This window comes from Cheilinus undulatus, linkage group 3 (assembly GCF_018320785.1).
Source record: "Cheilinus undulatus linkage group 3, ASM1832078v1, whole genome shotgun sequence".
NCBI lineage: Eukaryota > Metazoa > Chordata > Actinopteri > Labriformes > Labridae > Cheilinus > Cheilinus undulatus.
The window spans coordinates 31,324,549-31,342,393 of NC_054867.1; the positions used below are offsets into that span (position 1 = coordinate 31,324,549).

The following is a 17,845-nucleotide window of genomic DNA, read 5'->3' on the forward strand; positions in this document are numbered from 1 at the left end:
GTGCACAAACGTCAGGATGCCAAAGAATTAAGGAGAAGAAACTGAAATATTTTTAAGTGGAATTCGATTTTAAAAAATAATTTAACAAATAGTGAAAAAGTGGTGGAAAGTAATTACAGAATGTTGAAATTTGGTTGAAAGTGCCATATATTGGTGGAAAAAATGTTGAAAAGCAGTTAAAAAGTAGCAATAATGGGCCACAGAGGCTAAAGTATGCAAAAACTGGCAAAATAGGTTCAAAGCTTCAAAAAAATTGCAGAAGTAGGTATCTGATGTAGTGAAAAGGGGTTAAAAGACACAAAAATAGGTTAAAACAGGCAAGAATTGGTTAAAAGAGGTCAAAATGGGTTAAAAGTTTAGAAAAACTGTTGTAAAAATAGTTTTAAACAATTATGAAAAGGGGTTTACAAGTGGCATGAATAAGTCATTGGAACATCAGAGGCCAATAATAGTTTGATGCACTTTTTAGCTCCGAAATGAGTTAATTGTTTGGACGCTAGCATGAGTTCTACTGATCCAACACACATGCATAGATATCATCAGTAAATCACTCCTGAGGAGGGCCCATTCTCTGGGTTTGTCAGGGGCCCAGCCAATTCTGTGGGCTGGCCTAGGAAGATGTAAATGCTTTGGTTGAAATATTTGAGGGTGCTTGAGTAAGAAAGAAGTTTTGTATACTGTAATGCTGCATTTAAGGCTGAAACTTTAGAATAAGTGTGACAGTGTAAACATAAATATTGAAGATAGTTGTGCAACTCTCATGCACTATTAACTTTTATTTCCCTGTAGAAAATTTGAAGTTGTCATCCTTTTGTTTTCTTTTTTATGTTGCATGAACTTAGCAGGATTTCATCGCCCCCTCTGGTAATGCGCACCTAAACTATTATATCACTGTGAGGTATGTGACAACGTTTAATGACAGCTGACATTTCTTGCTCTCAGCTTGTGTTCTGGTTCCCGGCAGAAAAAGCAGGAGGAGGAACAGACTCATGCTGACACAGAGAGGACAACAGTGAGGTTGTTTAGGTTATGCACAGTAGGTCTCCATACACATGTCTTCATACGCTTTGCTGATCTGCATATTCAATTATTCTGGTATGCATGTCTGTGTGTGAGATTTGTGCTTGTCACCATCACTAGTGTAGGGGAGAAGAGCTAAGATTATATTAAAGACGTTGGTGTTAAACATGCAGCCTACTCAGAGTGCAGTATTTAGCAGGATCTGACTGTGTGAGTGTTTGTTTTTTGTTCTGCACATTCATGTTGTTGTGTGGGTGTGTTTGCTCCCACAGGGTTTCAGATCTATGAAATTCTGCACTCTCTGGCTCCCTCCATGGGTAGGAGGTGTTAAAGCTCCCTGGTATATTTTTGCAGTTTGTCTCCTGCCTCTGTGCAGTTTGGCTGTATTTAATCATATAAGTAAAGCAGAGGACTGGGATTTATTTAGGAAGTGAGAGAAAAAGTGTAGCACAATGTGACTTTTATTTGTTCAAGTTTGGTTGAGAGGAAATCCACTGTAGTTGTTGGAAATAGAGACTGAAGCATCTGTAGCTACTCAGAGACCATCTTTTTAACATGAGAAAACATGGGATTTTTTTTTTCTAAATAAATGCTTTTAGTTTCTATAGGCTTCAACAATCATGAATGATTTTTGTCTTTCAGCCTACATTCAAGTCTTGTGCTGAACTTTTTTTTTGGATATAATACTGATTTGAAATGTGATTTAAAAAAACCCTACTTACACAGTTGTTTTAGCTTTAATCAATTGTATCCAAAGTAAATAAAAAAAAAAAAAAGAATACTAAATCTACAAATGTAACTTTGTTGGTTGCAGACAAAAAAATTGAGTTCCATCTCCCTGCATGAAAATTGTGTGGGATGGTGTAAAATGTATGCTTGTTTGTATAGAATAATTGTTCATATTCATATAAAAAATCTTCAATTCCTTTGATGTTTTACCCTTTTATTGATTTATAAATTAATAATGGTCAATATAATTTCACCCACTTAGACTGACTGACCTAATTAAGCAGGGGTCCATCCAATTGGTGCTAGTGGTTTCCATTACATGGGCAGTGTGTTCAGCTGACTGGTTATAAATATCTACAGAAATGTTTATATCAGCCCATATGACAATTAACTATCGTGCATCCCTTGTGATTACTATAAAATTGCTTTTGTTAACACTAAATTTTAATGAGTCCTAATTACCTAGTAATTTTATAAGTTATTATCTAGTAATTTCTTAAGAATAGGGCTGTAATTATCCATTGATAAGTTGGCATTTTTAGAAGTAATAGCTCAGAAAGGTGGTAATTTCAAGAAAGTGTTTACTCAGTAGTTATGCATTAATTATCAAGTAATTCCTTGTAATATTCTGGCAATTCTCTGGTAACAAGGGGGCATTTTACCCTAACCCTAACCCTAACCCTAAAAATTACTTAAAGCATTATTAAGGAAGAACTCACTCAAATTTAGCAGGCCAAAATAAGGAAGTTACCTGGTAGTTGTCAAGCTACTTTTCATCATATATATAAGAAATTACTTGGTAAAATACCATCTAATTACCAGAGAATCATTGCAAAATTAGTAGGGTCAGGGTTAGGTTAGGGTTAGGGGGTTAATACCTAGTAAAATGCCGACTTATTAGTAGGTAATTACCACCTTATTCTTGAGAAATTACTAGCTAATAACCCTTTAAACTGTAAAATACGATAATTGGGACACACTAACATAAAGTGCTATAGCTATTTTCTGTGCTTCCCTAGTCTTTTTTTTTAAGAATTAGATATAAAAAAGCAGGCATTACTAAATCACCTTGAAAAAATACTTTCAAACTATAAGGTTGTCCAACAGATCATAACTTTGTAGTACATGACGGTAGGTTGTGTCTAGCTTATCTGCGGCACAGTTAAACTCTCTAGAAGTCTAAAAGCAATAAAAGTAGAAATGCACACGTTGTTGAAATCAGGACTGATGCTGATACCCATGTTAAAAAAAAAAAAAAACAGTTCTTCTCTCTTCTCTAAATCAGCAGTAGATGTACTAGCAGCATTAAACTGATACACCACAACAGACAAACACTGGCCACTGGGCAGTTCAAGCCCAAATTGTTTGCCATCAGCCGGTGTGTGTGAACAGGGCTGATATGCCTGCTAGTGATGTTAAAGCAGTGTATCTGTACATTCTAAGGTTATACAGAGAGGGAATTTCACAACTCAAAATGACTAAAAATCAACAGTTGTAGCCCACAAGAGAGTGCTGAAAAATCACTTTAATTGAGTAAAAGTTTGAGGCTGTAAACAGGTTTAATAATTCACTCTTTTCCACAGTTTTCTATGGATGATATCTCATGGGGAGTCTTGTACTTGTGGATGTGTGTAATGCATTGATGAATGGCAGCAACAGGAAAGAAAACAGTTTTAAATGAGAGGCCATTCTGCAGGGCTTTTACAGTTTGTTTCTCCGTCTCTGTGAATGCATGCCTGTAAGTTTCTTATACTTCATGGTTGTTGTGCTTCAAAAGCACCTTTTATAGCCTGGTGTCAATCTGCTGCTTTGAGTGTTTGGTTGTCCTGCTCCATTTGGCAATTTCAGGCCACTTTAAATTCAGGGAAAGCAAACATGGTCGTGTTTTAATTCAGGAAACTACATTTCTTAATCAAATTTCCAGCCCCAGGTGTTTTTGATTTGTTATTCACAGACTTGTTTCAGCTTCAATAGTTTCGCAGGCTGTGATTGATATACATAGTTTAAGCTTTACATAAGTCCACCTGAACACACTTGCAATCACATGGTCAGCTACATGTGCAGTCGTGTAGATACACTCTCCAATAGTGTGTGAGTGATCAGGGCTGTAATGTCTCAGCAGGTTCCTCTGAGACTGGGATCAATCTATGAGAAAGGGATCAATCTCTCTGACCTTTTCCTCCTGGTAACCTGCAGTGTTCAATCTCATTATTTTGACAGTGAAAGGGCAGCTTTTCCGGCACTGAGCTCACTTCACTGTCAGTGTTCACACTTTCTACATTTGTCTCCTGTGGCACACTCAGGTTCACTCACTTACAGCTCTGCTCTGCTCTCCTCATAGTACCCTGTCAACTGAAGAGGGGGAAAAAACAAGGTCTGCTGTTGCGTCACATACCAAACACTGACTGTATGGCTGAGCTGGGTTTATGCTGTAATATTTACTGCAGAATTTAAAGGAAAGCAGTTTTTGCACCATTGCACCATTTCACGAGGGATGTATCTCCTGATTTTGAATTTGCAGAACTCATCTTTAAACAGAAATAAATTGCCTGCCCTATACAACAGGGTTGTAAAGGGCCAAAATATGCCAAGAAATCCAAGCCAAGGGCCAAATGCCTGAATTTTTCCACCTACTGCGTGATTTAAGTTTATCCTATGTGCTAACATTTCTTCTTTTAATACAAAAAATACTATTTACATATATATTTGTTTATTTATTATTTACTATTACTAATGGTAATGGTAATCCTCTGGCACACAACAAAAATTAGCTCTTCAAATAATGTATGTCTACAATACAGCCACTAGAGCCATTTATCTGGCCTGCACCAATTCATATGAGAACATTTAATAAAGTTGAAAAATATACCACCATGTTCAGAAAAATCCAAAACGTTTAAATGAAGTAGTCTCGATATGGCAGGCTGCTATCAATATACTTGTTAGTATCAATAAAATCTGCATGCTTTAGGTATTGTTATCAGTAGATATTAGCCTAAAACTGTAAATACCCATATTTATAGATATGAAAATTCCTGCCAAATTTTACAGCTGATGTATCCAAGACAGTCTGGCTGCCGACCACAGATCTCAGCCTCTTACAGACGACTTCTGTGAAATGCTGCCTCTGTCAAGACAGAAAAAATGCTAAACTTGAAAATTAAATTGGATTAAACTTCCTGTTAGGGTTAGGATAAATGTAATGGTGAGGGTTAACATACCATAAGTAAAGAAAAAATCTCCTCTATGTAAACACTCTAATGCAGCTAATGTAGCAAAAAATACAGCTAACAAACTACAGTAGCTACAGTTGCAAGAAAAAGTATGTGAACCCTTTGGGATTTCTTGGATTTCTGCATAAATTGGTCATAAAATGTGTTCTGACTTTCATCTAAGTCACAACAATAGACAAACACAGTCTTCTTAAACTAATACCGCACAAAACATGATATGTTTTCATGTTTTTATTGAACAAAACATGTAAACATTCACAGTGCAGGGTGGAAAAAGTATGTGAACCTTTGGATTTAATAACTGGTTGACCCTCCTTTGGCAGCAATAACCTCAACCAAATGTTTCCTGTAGTTGCAGATCAGACCTGCACAACAGTCAGGAGGAATTTTGGACCATTCCTCTTTACAAAACTGTTTCAGTTCAGCAATATTTTTCGGATGTCTGGTGTGAATCGCTCTCTTGAGGTCATGCCACAGCATCTCAATCGGGTTGAGGTCAGGACTCTGACTGGGCCACTCCTGAAGGCGTATTTTCTTCTGTTGAAGCCATTCTGTTGTTGATTTACTTCTATGCTTTGAGTCATTGTCCTGTTGCATCACCCATCCTCTGTTGAGCTTCACTTGGTGGACAGATGGTCTTAAGTTTTCCTGCAAAATGTCTTGATAAACTTGGGAATTCCTTTTTCCGTCAATGACAGCAATCCATCCAGGCACTGAGGCAGCAAAGCAGCCCCAAACCATGCTGTCCCCTCCACCATATTTCACAGTTGGGATGAGGTTTTGATGTTGTTGTGCTGTGCCTTTTTTTCCTCCACACATAGTGATGTGTGTTCCTTCCAAACAACTCAATTTTGGTTTCATCTGTCCACTATTTTGCCAGTAGTGCTGTGGAACATCCAGGTGCTCTTTTGCAAACTTCAAACGTACAGCAATGTTTGTTTTGGACAGCAGTGGCTTCCTCTGTGGTGTGCTCCCATGAACTCCATTCTTGTTTAATGTTTTACTTATTGTAGATTTGTCAACACAAATGTTAGCATGGGCCAGAGATTTCTGTAAGTCTTTAGCTGACACTCTAGGATTCTTCATCACCTCATTGAGCATTCTGTGCTGTGCTCTTGCAGTTAACTTTACAGGACGACCACGCCTAGGGAGAGTAGCAACAATGCTGGACTTTCTCCATTTGTAGACAGTCTGTCTTACCATGGACACATGAACATCAAGGCTTTTAGAGATACTTTTGTAACCCTTTCCAGCTTCATGCAAGTCAACAATTCTTGATCGTAGGTCTTCTGAGAGCTCTTTTGTGAGAGGCATGATTCACATCAGGCAATGCTTCTTGAGAACAGCAAACTCAAAACTGGTGTGTGTTTTTATAGGGCAGGGCAGCTTTAACCAACACATCCAATCTCATCACATTGATTGGACTCCAGGTTGGCTGACTCTTGGCTCCAATTAGCTCTTGGAGAAGTCATTAGCCAAGGGTTTCACATACTTTTTCCACCCTGCACTGTGAATGTTTACATGTTTTGTTCAATAAAAACATGAAAACTTATCATTTTTTGTGCGGTATTAGTTTAGGCAGACTATGTTTGTCTATTGTTGTGACTTAGATGAAGATCAGAACACATTTTATGACCAATTTATGCAGAAATCCAAGAAATCCCAAAGGGTTCACATACTTTGTTTTTTTTTTTTTTTTTTTTTTTAACTTTAACACAGATTCTAAAGGTTTAAAAATGCATCCAAAAATCAGAACATTTTGGCATACTCACGTTGAACTGTTTCTCTCCAAGAGTCTTAATTTTGGTGTTTTCTCATTCTTCCTGTGTATCATCAGGCTGCAGCACAGTAAGCTCTCAGAGATATTCATTCTTTCAGACAGATGACACACAAACAAAAGCTGTAACTCTTATGAAGGTAAAACTGCTGAAATTAGTATAGACAGTGTGGTTCTAGTTTTATTGAAGGGATCAGTCGGTTCAAAATGGTTTGATTCAAAAGTGAGGTGATAAAATTGGTTTGTGAAAGTATGAGCAGTAATAAAAACCCTGTTGCAACAATGACAGCAAATAATGAGGGGAGTATGATGGTTCAGTCCCAGTGTTTGGACTATTTTCTGCAAGAAATAACAACTCCGAACTGAAACCCACCTTTTACTGACTCGCTCCATGTCACCTTGCTTAAAGAGCAGCCAATGGTTCAAATGTAATTGATAGATTACAACCAGTGTGTAGTCCTGTCAGCTGAATCTGAGTCACAGTTCACAGCCAAGGATAAAAACAATCTCCACTGAGCAGACAAGCTAACCTCCTGCCATTTAATGAGGTTACCAGCTCTCTAACAAGATGATCTCACTAACAAAGCAAGCGTGCTGCAGCCAAACAAATGTGCCAAACACACGTCCAGGGAATGATTAAAAACCAACATAGCTACAAAGCAGAGCAAAGTCAGTTTCATAAGTGCAAAATAATGTTTCAAAACTAATGATTTTCAGTAGGAAGAGAGGTTTCATTATCTGTCTCATCTGTAGTCTTTGCAGTAGCGGTACTGTCTCTGTATTGAGCTGTTGAGCTGCTGTTCTTCAGAGGGCAGTTAAACAGTAGCGATTGGACGCTCTGTTTTCAGGCTGCATTAAAGGACTGTCTCAGAAAAGCAGCGCCTCAGTCGTTAATCCAGACTTGGTTTTCTCCACACAGAGTTGGTATAAAGGTGGGAAGCACAGCCCACATCGCTTATTGCTCTACAAGCTAAAGCACTCTACATGAATAATTTGCTACTCCCAGTTCTGTTTTGGACTTGCTCCTCTCTCCCTCTCACCCACGCAGAGATGTTATGCTGATTCAGGAGCAAAGAGGAAAGTTTGGCATGTGCCAAAATGGCAGGATGTAAGAGTCACCATCCAAACAGGAAAAATGTTTATCAGTGTCTAATTTAGCTCTCTGATTAAATACTGCTATATGAACTAGCCTGGATACTAAAATAAGCATGTTTGATGCAGCTTTAAGTTAAAGTGAGTAAGAACTAATGGTCTATTTATAGATAATGAGGGTTTTTTCTGTGATATACTGTGTTCACACATCAGTGCTTTTCTCTGTGCATATACCCTTGTCTCTGACATTTCTACGCAGCGTTGTATTGTATGATTTTCCTTGTGATAGAGTCGGCACAGATGGTTAGCTCTGACAGAACAGTACCTGTTTATATATAGCTTCTCAGTAGAGCACTTGAGAGAGATGAAAACAAAGCAAGTCTGTCTGTTTGGCATGCCAATGGCACCATCCATGCTTGGTGATCTCAGATTAAAAAACCATTCCTTTAGGATTTAGGTACATTGAGAATGGTTTTATCTGGAACAGGAGAAAAGCATCATTAAATATTGCATTTAGAATTCAAATATAGCCACAGTGGGCTGCACGTCTTTATATCCAGTCAGGTTTTGACAGTTTATGTGTTTAAGAATATCATTCAAAGTAATTGGTTCGGTAAAAGTGGTATAATTATTCACTCTGGTCTCAACTTACTTGAAACATCTAAACTGTCTGCCTGGCTCTTATTCATTATACTAACGTTTTATGTAACTGTCCAGAGTTCCTATACATGTTCATACTAGTCATGAAATTAAAACACATCATTTTTAAACAAAAGGGAGCTGCATAATGAAACGCTTGTGTTGCATAAGGGTTCTCATTGATCAGATAGATTTTGTCTTGTATTAATATTTAAAATAAGCCACATGAACTTAAAACAAACACGAGGTAGAGGTGACATGACAGGTTAGGTAACATTCTTCCATTATGAAGGAGGATTGGCAGAGTACAAGAATTTTAAACTTCTTCATGATGCTAATAGGGAAGTACAATATTTGATTTTTGCCAATATTCAATTTCCCCATTTCCAAACTCATTTCAGCTGATGCCAATCCAGAAGTATAAACCTTTTTATTGTAAGGACCAGCAAATGTCTAAGCCAAGTAGAGCTGAGAGAGGAGTGGGGAAGAGGGCAGTAGTTGTTCACTTCCTTCAAGTAGGTCGTTCCCACTGAGTGGTTCAGTTTGGTACGGCACAGTATACATTTATTTGTGTTTCCATTATCAAAAGTTAGCACTTTTTTGGCACCCTTCCGTAGAGGTACCAAGCTTACCTATCCGCCCCAAAAAGGTGGAGCTACACACAAAATAGAGGTCTGCACTGACATTACCTTCAGTGCACAACACGACTGCTCTGACGCAGGTGAAAACGGGAGAAAAACAGACTAATTAAGCTTCTATTCAGGCTATTTGGACTCAACAGAGGACCATACTTTTTCCTGGACCATGGAAATGATGAAGTTTTGTTTCAGTTGATTCTCTGTATTGATTCATCTACTTGTTTTTACAACAGGATAAGATTGCTCTCTGGTTGTTAAATCTGTTTGCAACACTCTGGGCTGTAGCCTATTTTAAAATGAGATCAACGTATCCAGGATTCCTTACTTAATCTTGTTTGTTTGATTTTAATACCAGATAAACCTTTAGTTTATTTTTAATGTGACAAATTCTCACGGTACAACTTTCAACTTTTAAATAAGACCATATAAACAGAAACGATGGATACGTTCACTTCATGAAACGTTCACAAAAATAAGGTAAGTATTTAACCAAATAAAAATCAGGTTATTTTACATAGGCTTCTTTATTCAATCTGTTAGCAGAGGATTTAAGATTTCTTTTACCTTATAAAACCAGCTGTGTTAATCAGAAATTGTGAGACTCTTTATAAAGCTATAAAACTTAATCCATTGTCTTACATCCCTTCTCACCAATATTGTTTTACTGTGTTGTTGTTCGCCAAAGTTTCAGATCTTTATTTTCCTTTAAGGTAAGAGGAAGGACAATGGGGTTTAGCTCAAATTCATCACTAAGTAAATGCTTGATGTATCTACTGTTATAGCCCAGCTTCATCTTGTGGCTTTATTAATGTACTTTGACTCAAAACGTTCTGCAAACATACTCCATCAGCTGAGGGTCTGTACTGACTGCGGTCTACATGCAGTTATTGAAACACAGCAGTTTTCAGCTGAAATAAAGCTGTTTAATGCTTACTCCCTACTGACTTCTGTCACCATTACAAACTTTGCTGGAACAGCAGAGACTCGCGCTTCCTGTGATCTCACATGACATCAGCAGTCTACCCAACAAGTGAGGGTACAGGTGTCGCTGAAAATGAAAACTAGTCTGGAGTTTAACATACCAAACTATACCACACGTACTCAATCATCTGAACCACCAGATGGAAAAGCAGCTGAAGTTTTCAGGGCACCCTAGGGTAACCACCAATACCAGGTGGTACATATGTACATTCTGACAACATTTAAGGTGGATATACATGATTTATATTTATGACAGTAAATATCAGCAGAAATGTTCATGTATGTCAACACAATATACTTTGTTAGCTAATATCTGCCAATAACAATATTGTGCATCCCTTGATACTAGCAGGAGTGTAGGACAGGGTTTATACAGGCATACAAAGTATACCCACCTCTTTTATACTCCTTATCCAGTACTTCTCTATCGCCATATTCTTTAATAGGCAAGTGCTTGTTATTGCCTTCATTGTTTGTCAGGCAAGAATAACGGGGTTGGCTAGGTCATGTCCCATGTACACAATCTAGTCTAGGCAAGGCGAGACAAGCTTATTTGTATAGCACATTTCAGCAACAAGTGATTCATAGTGACACAGGAAAAGTCTTATTATAAGTACTACCAATATACCAAGTATAATGAGTCAACTAACCAAATTTGTGGCTCCTTTCCCCATTTTGTTCCTCACACTCTTATTAAAATTGCAGAGACTGCATCATTTTAAACACTTGGTATGAAAAAAACAAATAGAAAAACAAAAGGATAACTTTTTAAAAAAAAATTATCTTTTATCTTTTGGCTTTTTATGCTTTTGTTTAGAGAGGAGGACAGCGGTTAGAGTCGGAAACAGGGATGAGAGAGAGGGGGAGATACATGCAGGAAAGGAGCCACAGGCTGCCCGTGGACATTGGGCATGACCTATCCATGCCCTGATAGTCTTGATTCTAAGTTACGCCCTGTGCTAGACTTCTAAATCAATGAAAGTCCTAACAGCAGTCTTGATTAAGTCATCAAAGTCTGCTCCAGGATCGTTGGAAAGAGGTAAAGAGCTGAGCTCTCTGCTCTCTCCTTCAGCATCAACAGAACAGATATTCACCCTTTTATTCCATCTGAAATGGGGCTGCCACTACTGTCAGCAGCCTGCTAAACCTCAGTGTTTTATTACTAATGCTTCATACTTGTTTCACATGTATTTGGAGTTGTTATTTTAAATCGTTGAGATATTATTATGACCAGGCTCCTTACAACAGATCAGTGCTGCTGCTGACTAAGTCTGTTTGACGGTTTGTTTTATCTCTATTTGTGTGCTTTGATAGGCTGTAAACTGAAGTGCTCTTCTGGGGTGAATAAAAATGTCTGCATCGGAATTTTATGCAGACCTCAGAGGTGGTAGACTAAAACATTAAGTATCTCATCATGGTGTCTGTGGTTTGCAACAGTAGCAGACTAGGAAAAACATTCTTTAATTTCCAGTCTTAAAGCAGAACCATCAATATTCTCCTCTGTTATTGTCTCCATCACCCCACACCCTCTCTATTTTTTATCCTCCTCTTCTGCATCTTTATCAGCCTTCTGATGAGTGTGCCTTTTTTTACTGACCATTGACTGATGCGCTAACGCTATGTTTAACATCATTTAGCAGCTCAGCATCAACCTACTAGCAATCCAGCCAGCTAGCTCATTTGCTAACCTACCATGCTTTTTACTTCTTAGAGTTGTCTGTGTGTTTTTAACTGAGGTGGTTAGTGAGCTTTAAAGAGATATTTCCGTATTTTTGAAGTTTGGTTGTATAAGGTACTTGGCAATAGCAGTAGCTTTAGCCTCTGGTGATTTCAGTGAGTGTTTCACCTTCAAACAGGATGGGCTGGGGGAAGCTAGGCTATACAGCTTAACAGATAGGTGCAGTTTCTCTGTGTTTTAAGTAAAATTGGGCTAAAAAACAATTTTGGCTAACTTTTCATATAGAGACAGACAACTAGGCATACTCACATTCACAACATGGGTCAATTTTTAGTCACACTGAAATCTCTGGAGGCTAATGCCGCTACTATTGCCAAGTATCTCATACAACCCAACCTAAAAAAAACCCGTAATATCCTTTTTAAAGTGATTTGTTTCTGCTTAAACACTGTTTGGTAGCACCTCTAGCAAACAGGTCCAATAAGTCCATCATTGGTTTGCCATCAGCATCGGCTCTAATGGGAAAGTAGCTCCATGGGAGATTCAGCCTTGTTGGAAGTTGACATATATTTTTCAGTGTAATTGTATTTGACATACAATTGTTACTGAATGTCAGGAAATTCTAGTACTAGACCACTTTGAATAAAAAGTACAGAAGAAGTACTAAAATTTAAGTATTCTGTGCAACACCAGTGACATCAATACACAACAAATGACTGTTTTGTCACAATAATTGAGAAGCACCTATGCCATGTTGTATTGCTTTGCAGAAAGAAGTAATTTCTACAGCCCTTGTGATCTGTATCCACAGCTCCTCTATGAGATTCCAGAGAAGACACAAGTACACAAAAGCTATTTCCCACTCTCACAGTCACTGATGAATTTATTTTTACAGGCTAGTTTGAAGTGAATAATAAGAAGACAGGCTCATCCATGTCATAGGGAGCTTGTCTGTCAAACATCAATCTGGTTTTTAAATTAAGATACAGTTTCCTCATTGTCTAAATGATCTCTCTGTCTCTCATTTGTGTTTTTTGTAATGGAAAGTGCTAAAGTTATTTATATTCAGACAGTATGACTCCTTAAATGATATAAAACTGATTTACTTGGCTGGTGGTTGTCTTGAACAGACCATTTAAGAGGTTGTTTGTTTTCATTGTACAAGTCCGTGGCACAAGAAGTCTCCTTTTCCCAGCCTAAGGCACTGATGATTATCATAGAAAGAGGGCTGTGTTACCAACATGGTGCTGCCTTCTCTCTTTCCAGCTTTATAATCCGTAATATCACCATTTCATTCCATTGAGCAGTTTCATCGATCAGGTGCATTGACCTGAAACTGAATCTTTTAATGTTAATATCCTGCCTCTGATGGGTTTTGTTTCTTAGTTTCAGCAGTGTCACAATCTATAACTGCCGCTAAGCATGGAGCACAGGGAGGATGGCTGTGAAGGACAAATAATCTCACAGATAGAAGGTTTGCTGTGGGCTGAGTAAAAGGTTTGGCACCACTTGCACCCCATCAGTCTAATACCAGATGTGTTCATTTGTATTCAGCTAGCACTCTTTTGCTGTGCGCCCTTTTTGAGAGTGCTTAATGTTGTCAATGATTTAGTCTTCACAAAGAGATGAAAGGCCTTGTTTGCACAGGCTTTCAAATATTCAGTTGTTCAGACATGCTTAACTGAGTTCTTGGCACTTTGCTAACAACCAAACAACTTCTGCTTTAATTAAAAGCAACAGACACATACATTTAGATCTCTGTGCTTATCATTCACTGTGAATATTAACTAAATGATATGTCTCATAGAGCTAAAAACAAAGTCAACATCAATGTGAATCCAAACTTTGTGTTGTTAAAAAATTCGCTGCCCATATACATAGTTTTTTTTTGATTGTTCATCTTAGTGTTGGTACTTGAGAGAATCCAGGTTTGACTTATCTATATAGGCATTTTCTATGCTAGTTTGCCCTGCCACTGAGTCAGTGTCTGATGAGATGAGTAGCTTCACATTGTAAGAGCCTTTGTGCTTTTTGTCAGCAGACTCTATTATGCATGTAAAGGACAATCTCTGCACAAACCATACTGCTTTGTTATTAGATGCTTTTAGACCAGCAGATCTCAAACAGTCTGGCCTTAGGACCCACCTCTACATCCTTAATGAGGAATCTCAACCCAAACACTTGGAAAATTTGGACTGTAGATGGCCAAAAATGCATCTGAGAGAGGACAAACACACGTTTAAAAAGCTCATCATCATATAAGTTAGCCAAAGAGGACAAACACCCATGTATTTTATTATACTCAGATTTCTGTGATAACCTTTCTATTCTGATTGTTTTCTAGAAATCTTGGGAAATTAACTCACCATCTTTTGTTATCCCAAAATAACAAGAAAAGTAAGTCAAGACCTCAAAATGAAAAAAAAAAAAAAAAAAGATTTCAACAAAGATATAAAAATAAAAATTAACCCCCTTCAAGTCAGAATTTAGCTGCAATCACAACACTGAGTCTGTGTGGATATGTCCCAATTAGACTTGCACATCTGGACACTGCAGTTTTACTCCACTCTTCTTAGCAAAACTATGTAAGTTCTGACAAGTTGCACGGGGATCAAGCGTGAACAGCCCTTTTAAGTCCAGCCACAAATTCTCTACTGGATTGAGGTCTGGGCTTTGACTCGGCCTCTCAGGAACATTTGCCTTGTTGTCTTTAAAACACTTCTGTGAAGCTTTCGCTGTATGCTTCAGGTCATTGTCCTGCGTGAAAATAAATCTTCTCCCAAGCTGTAGTTCTCTTGTAACTGAATAAGATTGTCCTCCAGGATTTTTCCAATTTTTCTGGGTTCATTTTACTCTCTACCTTTAAAAGCTTCTCAGGGCATGATGCTGAGAAGTATCCCCACAGCATGATGCTGCCTCTTGATGTGTTAGTGTAATTAGTGGCTGTGGTAAATGGTAACTTTCATCCCACTGTGTTCATAGATGTGATCGTTACTGCAGCTGATGAGAACAGTAGGTCCTGAGAGTGTTTCTTTGTTAAATCTTCATCATTATGCCAAAATTTCCTCAGCAGATACAAATTTATAGAAAAACTAAAGAAATACAAACAGTCAAAAATGTACTCAGTTGAAAATCATCAGTTTTTGTGGTCAGTGGTTAAACTGAAACAGAGATCTTCTTTTTGTTGTTTTTACAGGTTTGGAAATGGATTTCTAAAACAGAAGTGATCTGACAGCAGCTGGTTTGACAGATGTGTTTGTCTCTATGCAGTTACAATGGTGCTTCATACACATGTTCAGAGTTGTGAACTTTGTTGATCTGTTTGTATTCAAAACTTTTAGCCACTGTTGTGTGAATCTTTTTAAGGCCATGCACAGCCGTACATCAAACAGATGCAGGACATGCATGGCAGCCATGATGTGTGTGTACATGTAGTATACAGCAAATATTTCTTTGGCCGTAGGGCGTCCATACATCCTTGACTTTTGCCACTATTTCTTTCCAGGCACACATTGGAGCTCTTGGGTCTCCACCTACCAGTTGAGAACCACTGCTTTGGAGTGATTTTTTACATTGCTGATTGCTGTCTCTTTGTGCTTGTGTTTCAGAAGAAAGAATGGCTCTGCTTAAACTGCCAGACGCAGAGGGCTCTGTCAGGAAGCTTGGGAGATATTCCAGCTCCTGGTCCACAGCCTGGATCCCCCCGGCACCCTGCTCCAGCCAGTCAACAACCACCTCAGCAAAAAGGGCCAAATCAACTTTCTGGGCCTAGGCCCACAGGTCCTCAACAACAACAGAAAACACCGGGTCCCCAAGTAAGTGGCCCTCACTCTCCTGTGAAACAGGCTGGGCCCACCCCTACTGCTAAGGGGCCCAGTCCAGCTCAGACCAAGAGCTCTACCCAATCCCCTCCCCAACCAAAGGCTTCCACTCAGCAATCTCCCCAAGTCAAGGGTCCAACACAACCCTCAGGTCAGACTAAGGGACCACAAGTGAAAGGTCCTAGCCAACCTGTGACTCAAAGTAAGGGTCCTGTTCAGTCTAACCAAACAAAGGGTCCAAGCCAGGCCAAAGGGCCGACTCAGACCAAAGGATCTGCCCAGCCCTCAGCTAAGGGCCCCCCTGGTGCCAAGGCTTCAACCTCAACGGGTAAAGCTGCACCCAGCCAAGCTAAGGCCTCTCCTACCCCATCAAAAGCAGCTCCCTCACAGTCTAAACCCACAGGTAACGTCCAGGCCCGCAAACAGCCGCAGAGCCAAGAGAAGACTAAAGGCTCGTCTAAAGCTCTAAAAGAAGATGTCAAGACCTCATCGAAGAAAGCAGTGTCAGAGACTGACACCTCACCTAAAGACGTGAAGATAACTGAGGATGCACAGAAGTCAAGACACCATGAAGTGAGCTACCTGCAACTTCTTCGTCTTCACCTGTTTCTCCCACCCTTTTTTTTCTTTGGCTCCATTTGAGTAAATGTTCTGTGTTCAGTGTCATTGCCACCACCATCAACAAACCCCATTTATTTTCTATCAGTCATAAAACATCCTTTTTGGTGTCATCATCATATCCTTATCTGAGTCTTGATTTAACCCTTCTTTTCATCATTTTTGTTATTGTAGTTGATATGCTTGTCTTTTATTTTTATGACTGTTAACCAAAATGTTTTTGTTCTACTCCTTTATAATCATGTTAGTTTTTCTCCATCTGTTATAATTTTTTATTAATTGTTCATTATTTTCAAGTTTTATTCTGGTTGTTTCCAGACTTTACTATCATCACTACTGTAATACTAGTAATTATGCATGTGTTTTCTCTGTATAAGATTATTTCCTATTTTTTCCACATTATGGTAGTTTTATTTCTCATAATAATGAAGTTCTCATGGTCATATTCATACTTGCCATCTTCATGTAATCCTTTACATCATCTTCATTACTTCAACATCATCTTAGTGGACATTCTTTGTCTTCAGCCAATTTCTATGACTGGTTTTGAACACTTTTATTTTGTTGTAATGAAAGCAAGCCTTTTGTTTAATGTGACCCTTTGTTACAATATTTAAGCATTCTAAGCATGTTCATAATTCTTCAATGGTTCGAAGAATGCTGTGGAGAATGCAACAAAGATGGAAATCAAGCATGTGACTAAAGACATTTGTCTGTAGATGTTTGTATGTTCAATTGTCTGTTAAATTCACTCTTTGTGTCAGTGTATTAATCCATCTATGTGTACATTACTTTGAAAGGCAAACCCAACCCAAATAAAACCATGATAAACTACTAAATCATACTATACCCTCAAACTAATCATGAAAACTTTAATTAGGAGGCAGGTTTTATCCCGTTTTTTTGTCATATATGTTTTAAGTGATTAAAAAACTTGTTTTGTTTTTAAGTAGGGTTGTTTTATGTTTTTTCACTAACTGATATACTATGTACAGAAAATAGCAGTCAGTGGAAAACCCAACCAGAGTTCCTACACTAAAGCTAGGCAATGCAGAAAGAGGACACAACAAACACATAATTAAGCCCAAACAACATTTTAGTACAAGTGTACCTATCTTTATATTTATTTGTATTGCTCAGCTTTGACATAAACAGCTTTTACCTTGAGCAATATGTTTGTATCCATACGTCTGCTCTGAATTCTAACTCAAGCTCTTCAATGTATTATGGCATTTGTTGGTGGTTTGAGTCTGAGAGTCCCGCTATTAGTTGACTGTTATCACTACAATGTACTGTTTTTTTAAAATGCTACTGATCTGAACCACTGATCTAATGTGCTGCATGCCTAAAAATGACAAAGCGCTTGCAAAAAAAAAAAAAACGGTAAATAAAGGACTGTTCATGTCAAGGCAAAGAGAATAAAATAGCCACACAAAGAGTGTACATTAAGTGGCTTAAAGGTTTCTCGTGGCCTCATCTGCAGAGCTACATTGCCAAGCTTCTATGTAGATGCTCTGGATGGCTTCTTCAAACAGGGACTGTACAGACTGTATCTCATACAATCCTGTTTAAAAAGAAAAAAAGACAACGAGGATGTCCCTTTGAGAAACACCAGTATA

General features: G+C 38.3%; 1 protein-coding gene across 1 annotated transcript in view; it reads left to right on the forward strand.

The window, feature by feature from the left end:
* The window catches only part of bsnb (bassoon (presynaptic cytomatrix protein) b), a 108,956-nt gene that overhangs the window by 69,624 nt on the left and 21,487 nt on the right, over positions 1-17,845 (forward strand). Inside the window, exon 4 of the mRNA XM_041782911.1 lies at positions 15,396-16,181. Coding sequence (XP_041638845.1) covers positions 15,396-16,181 — 786 coding nt within the window. The remainder of the gene's footprint in view (positions 1-15,395; positions 16,182-17,845) is intronic.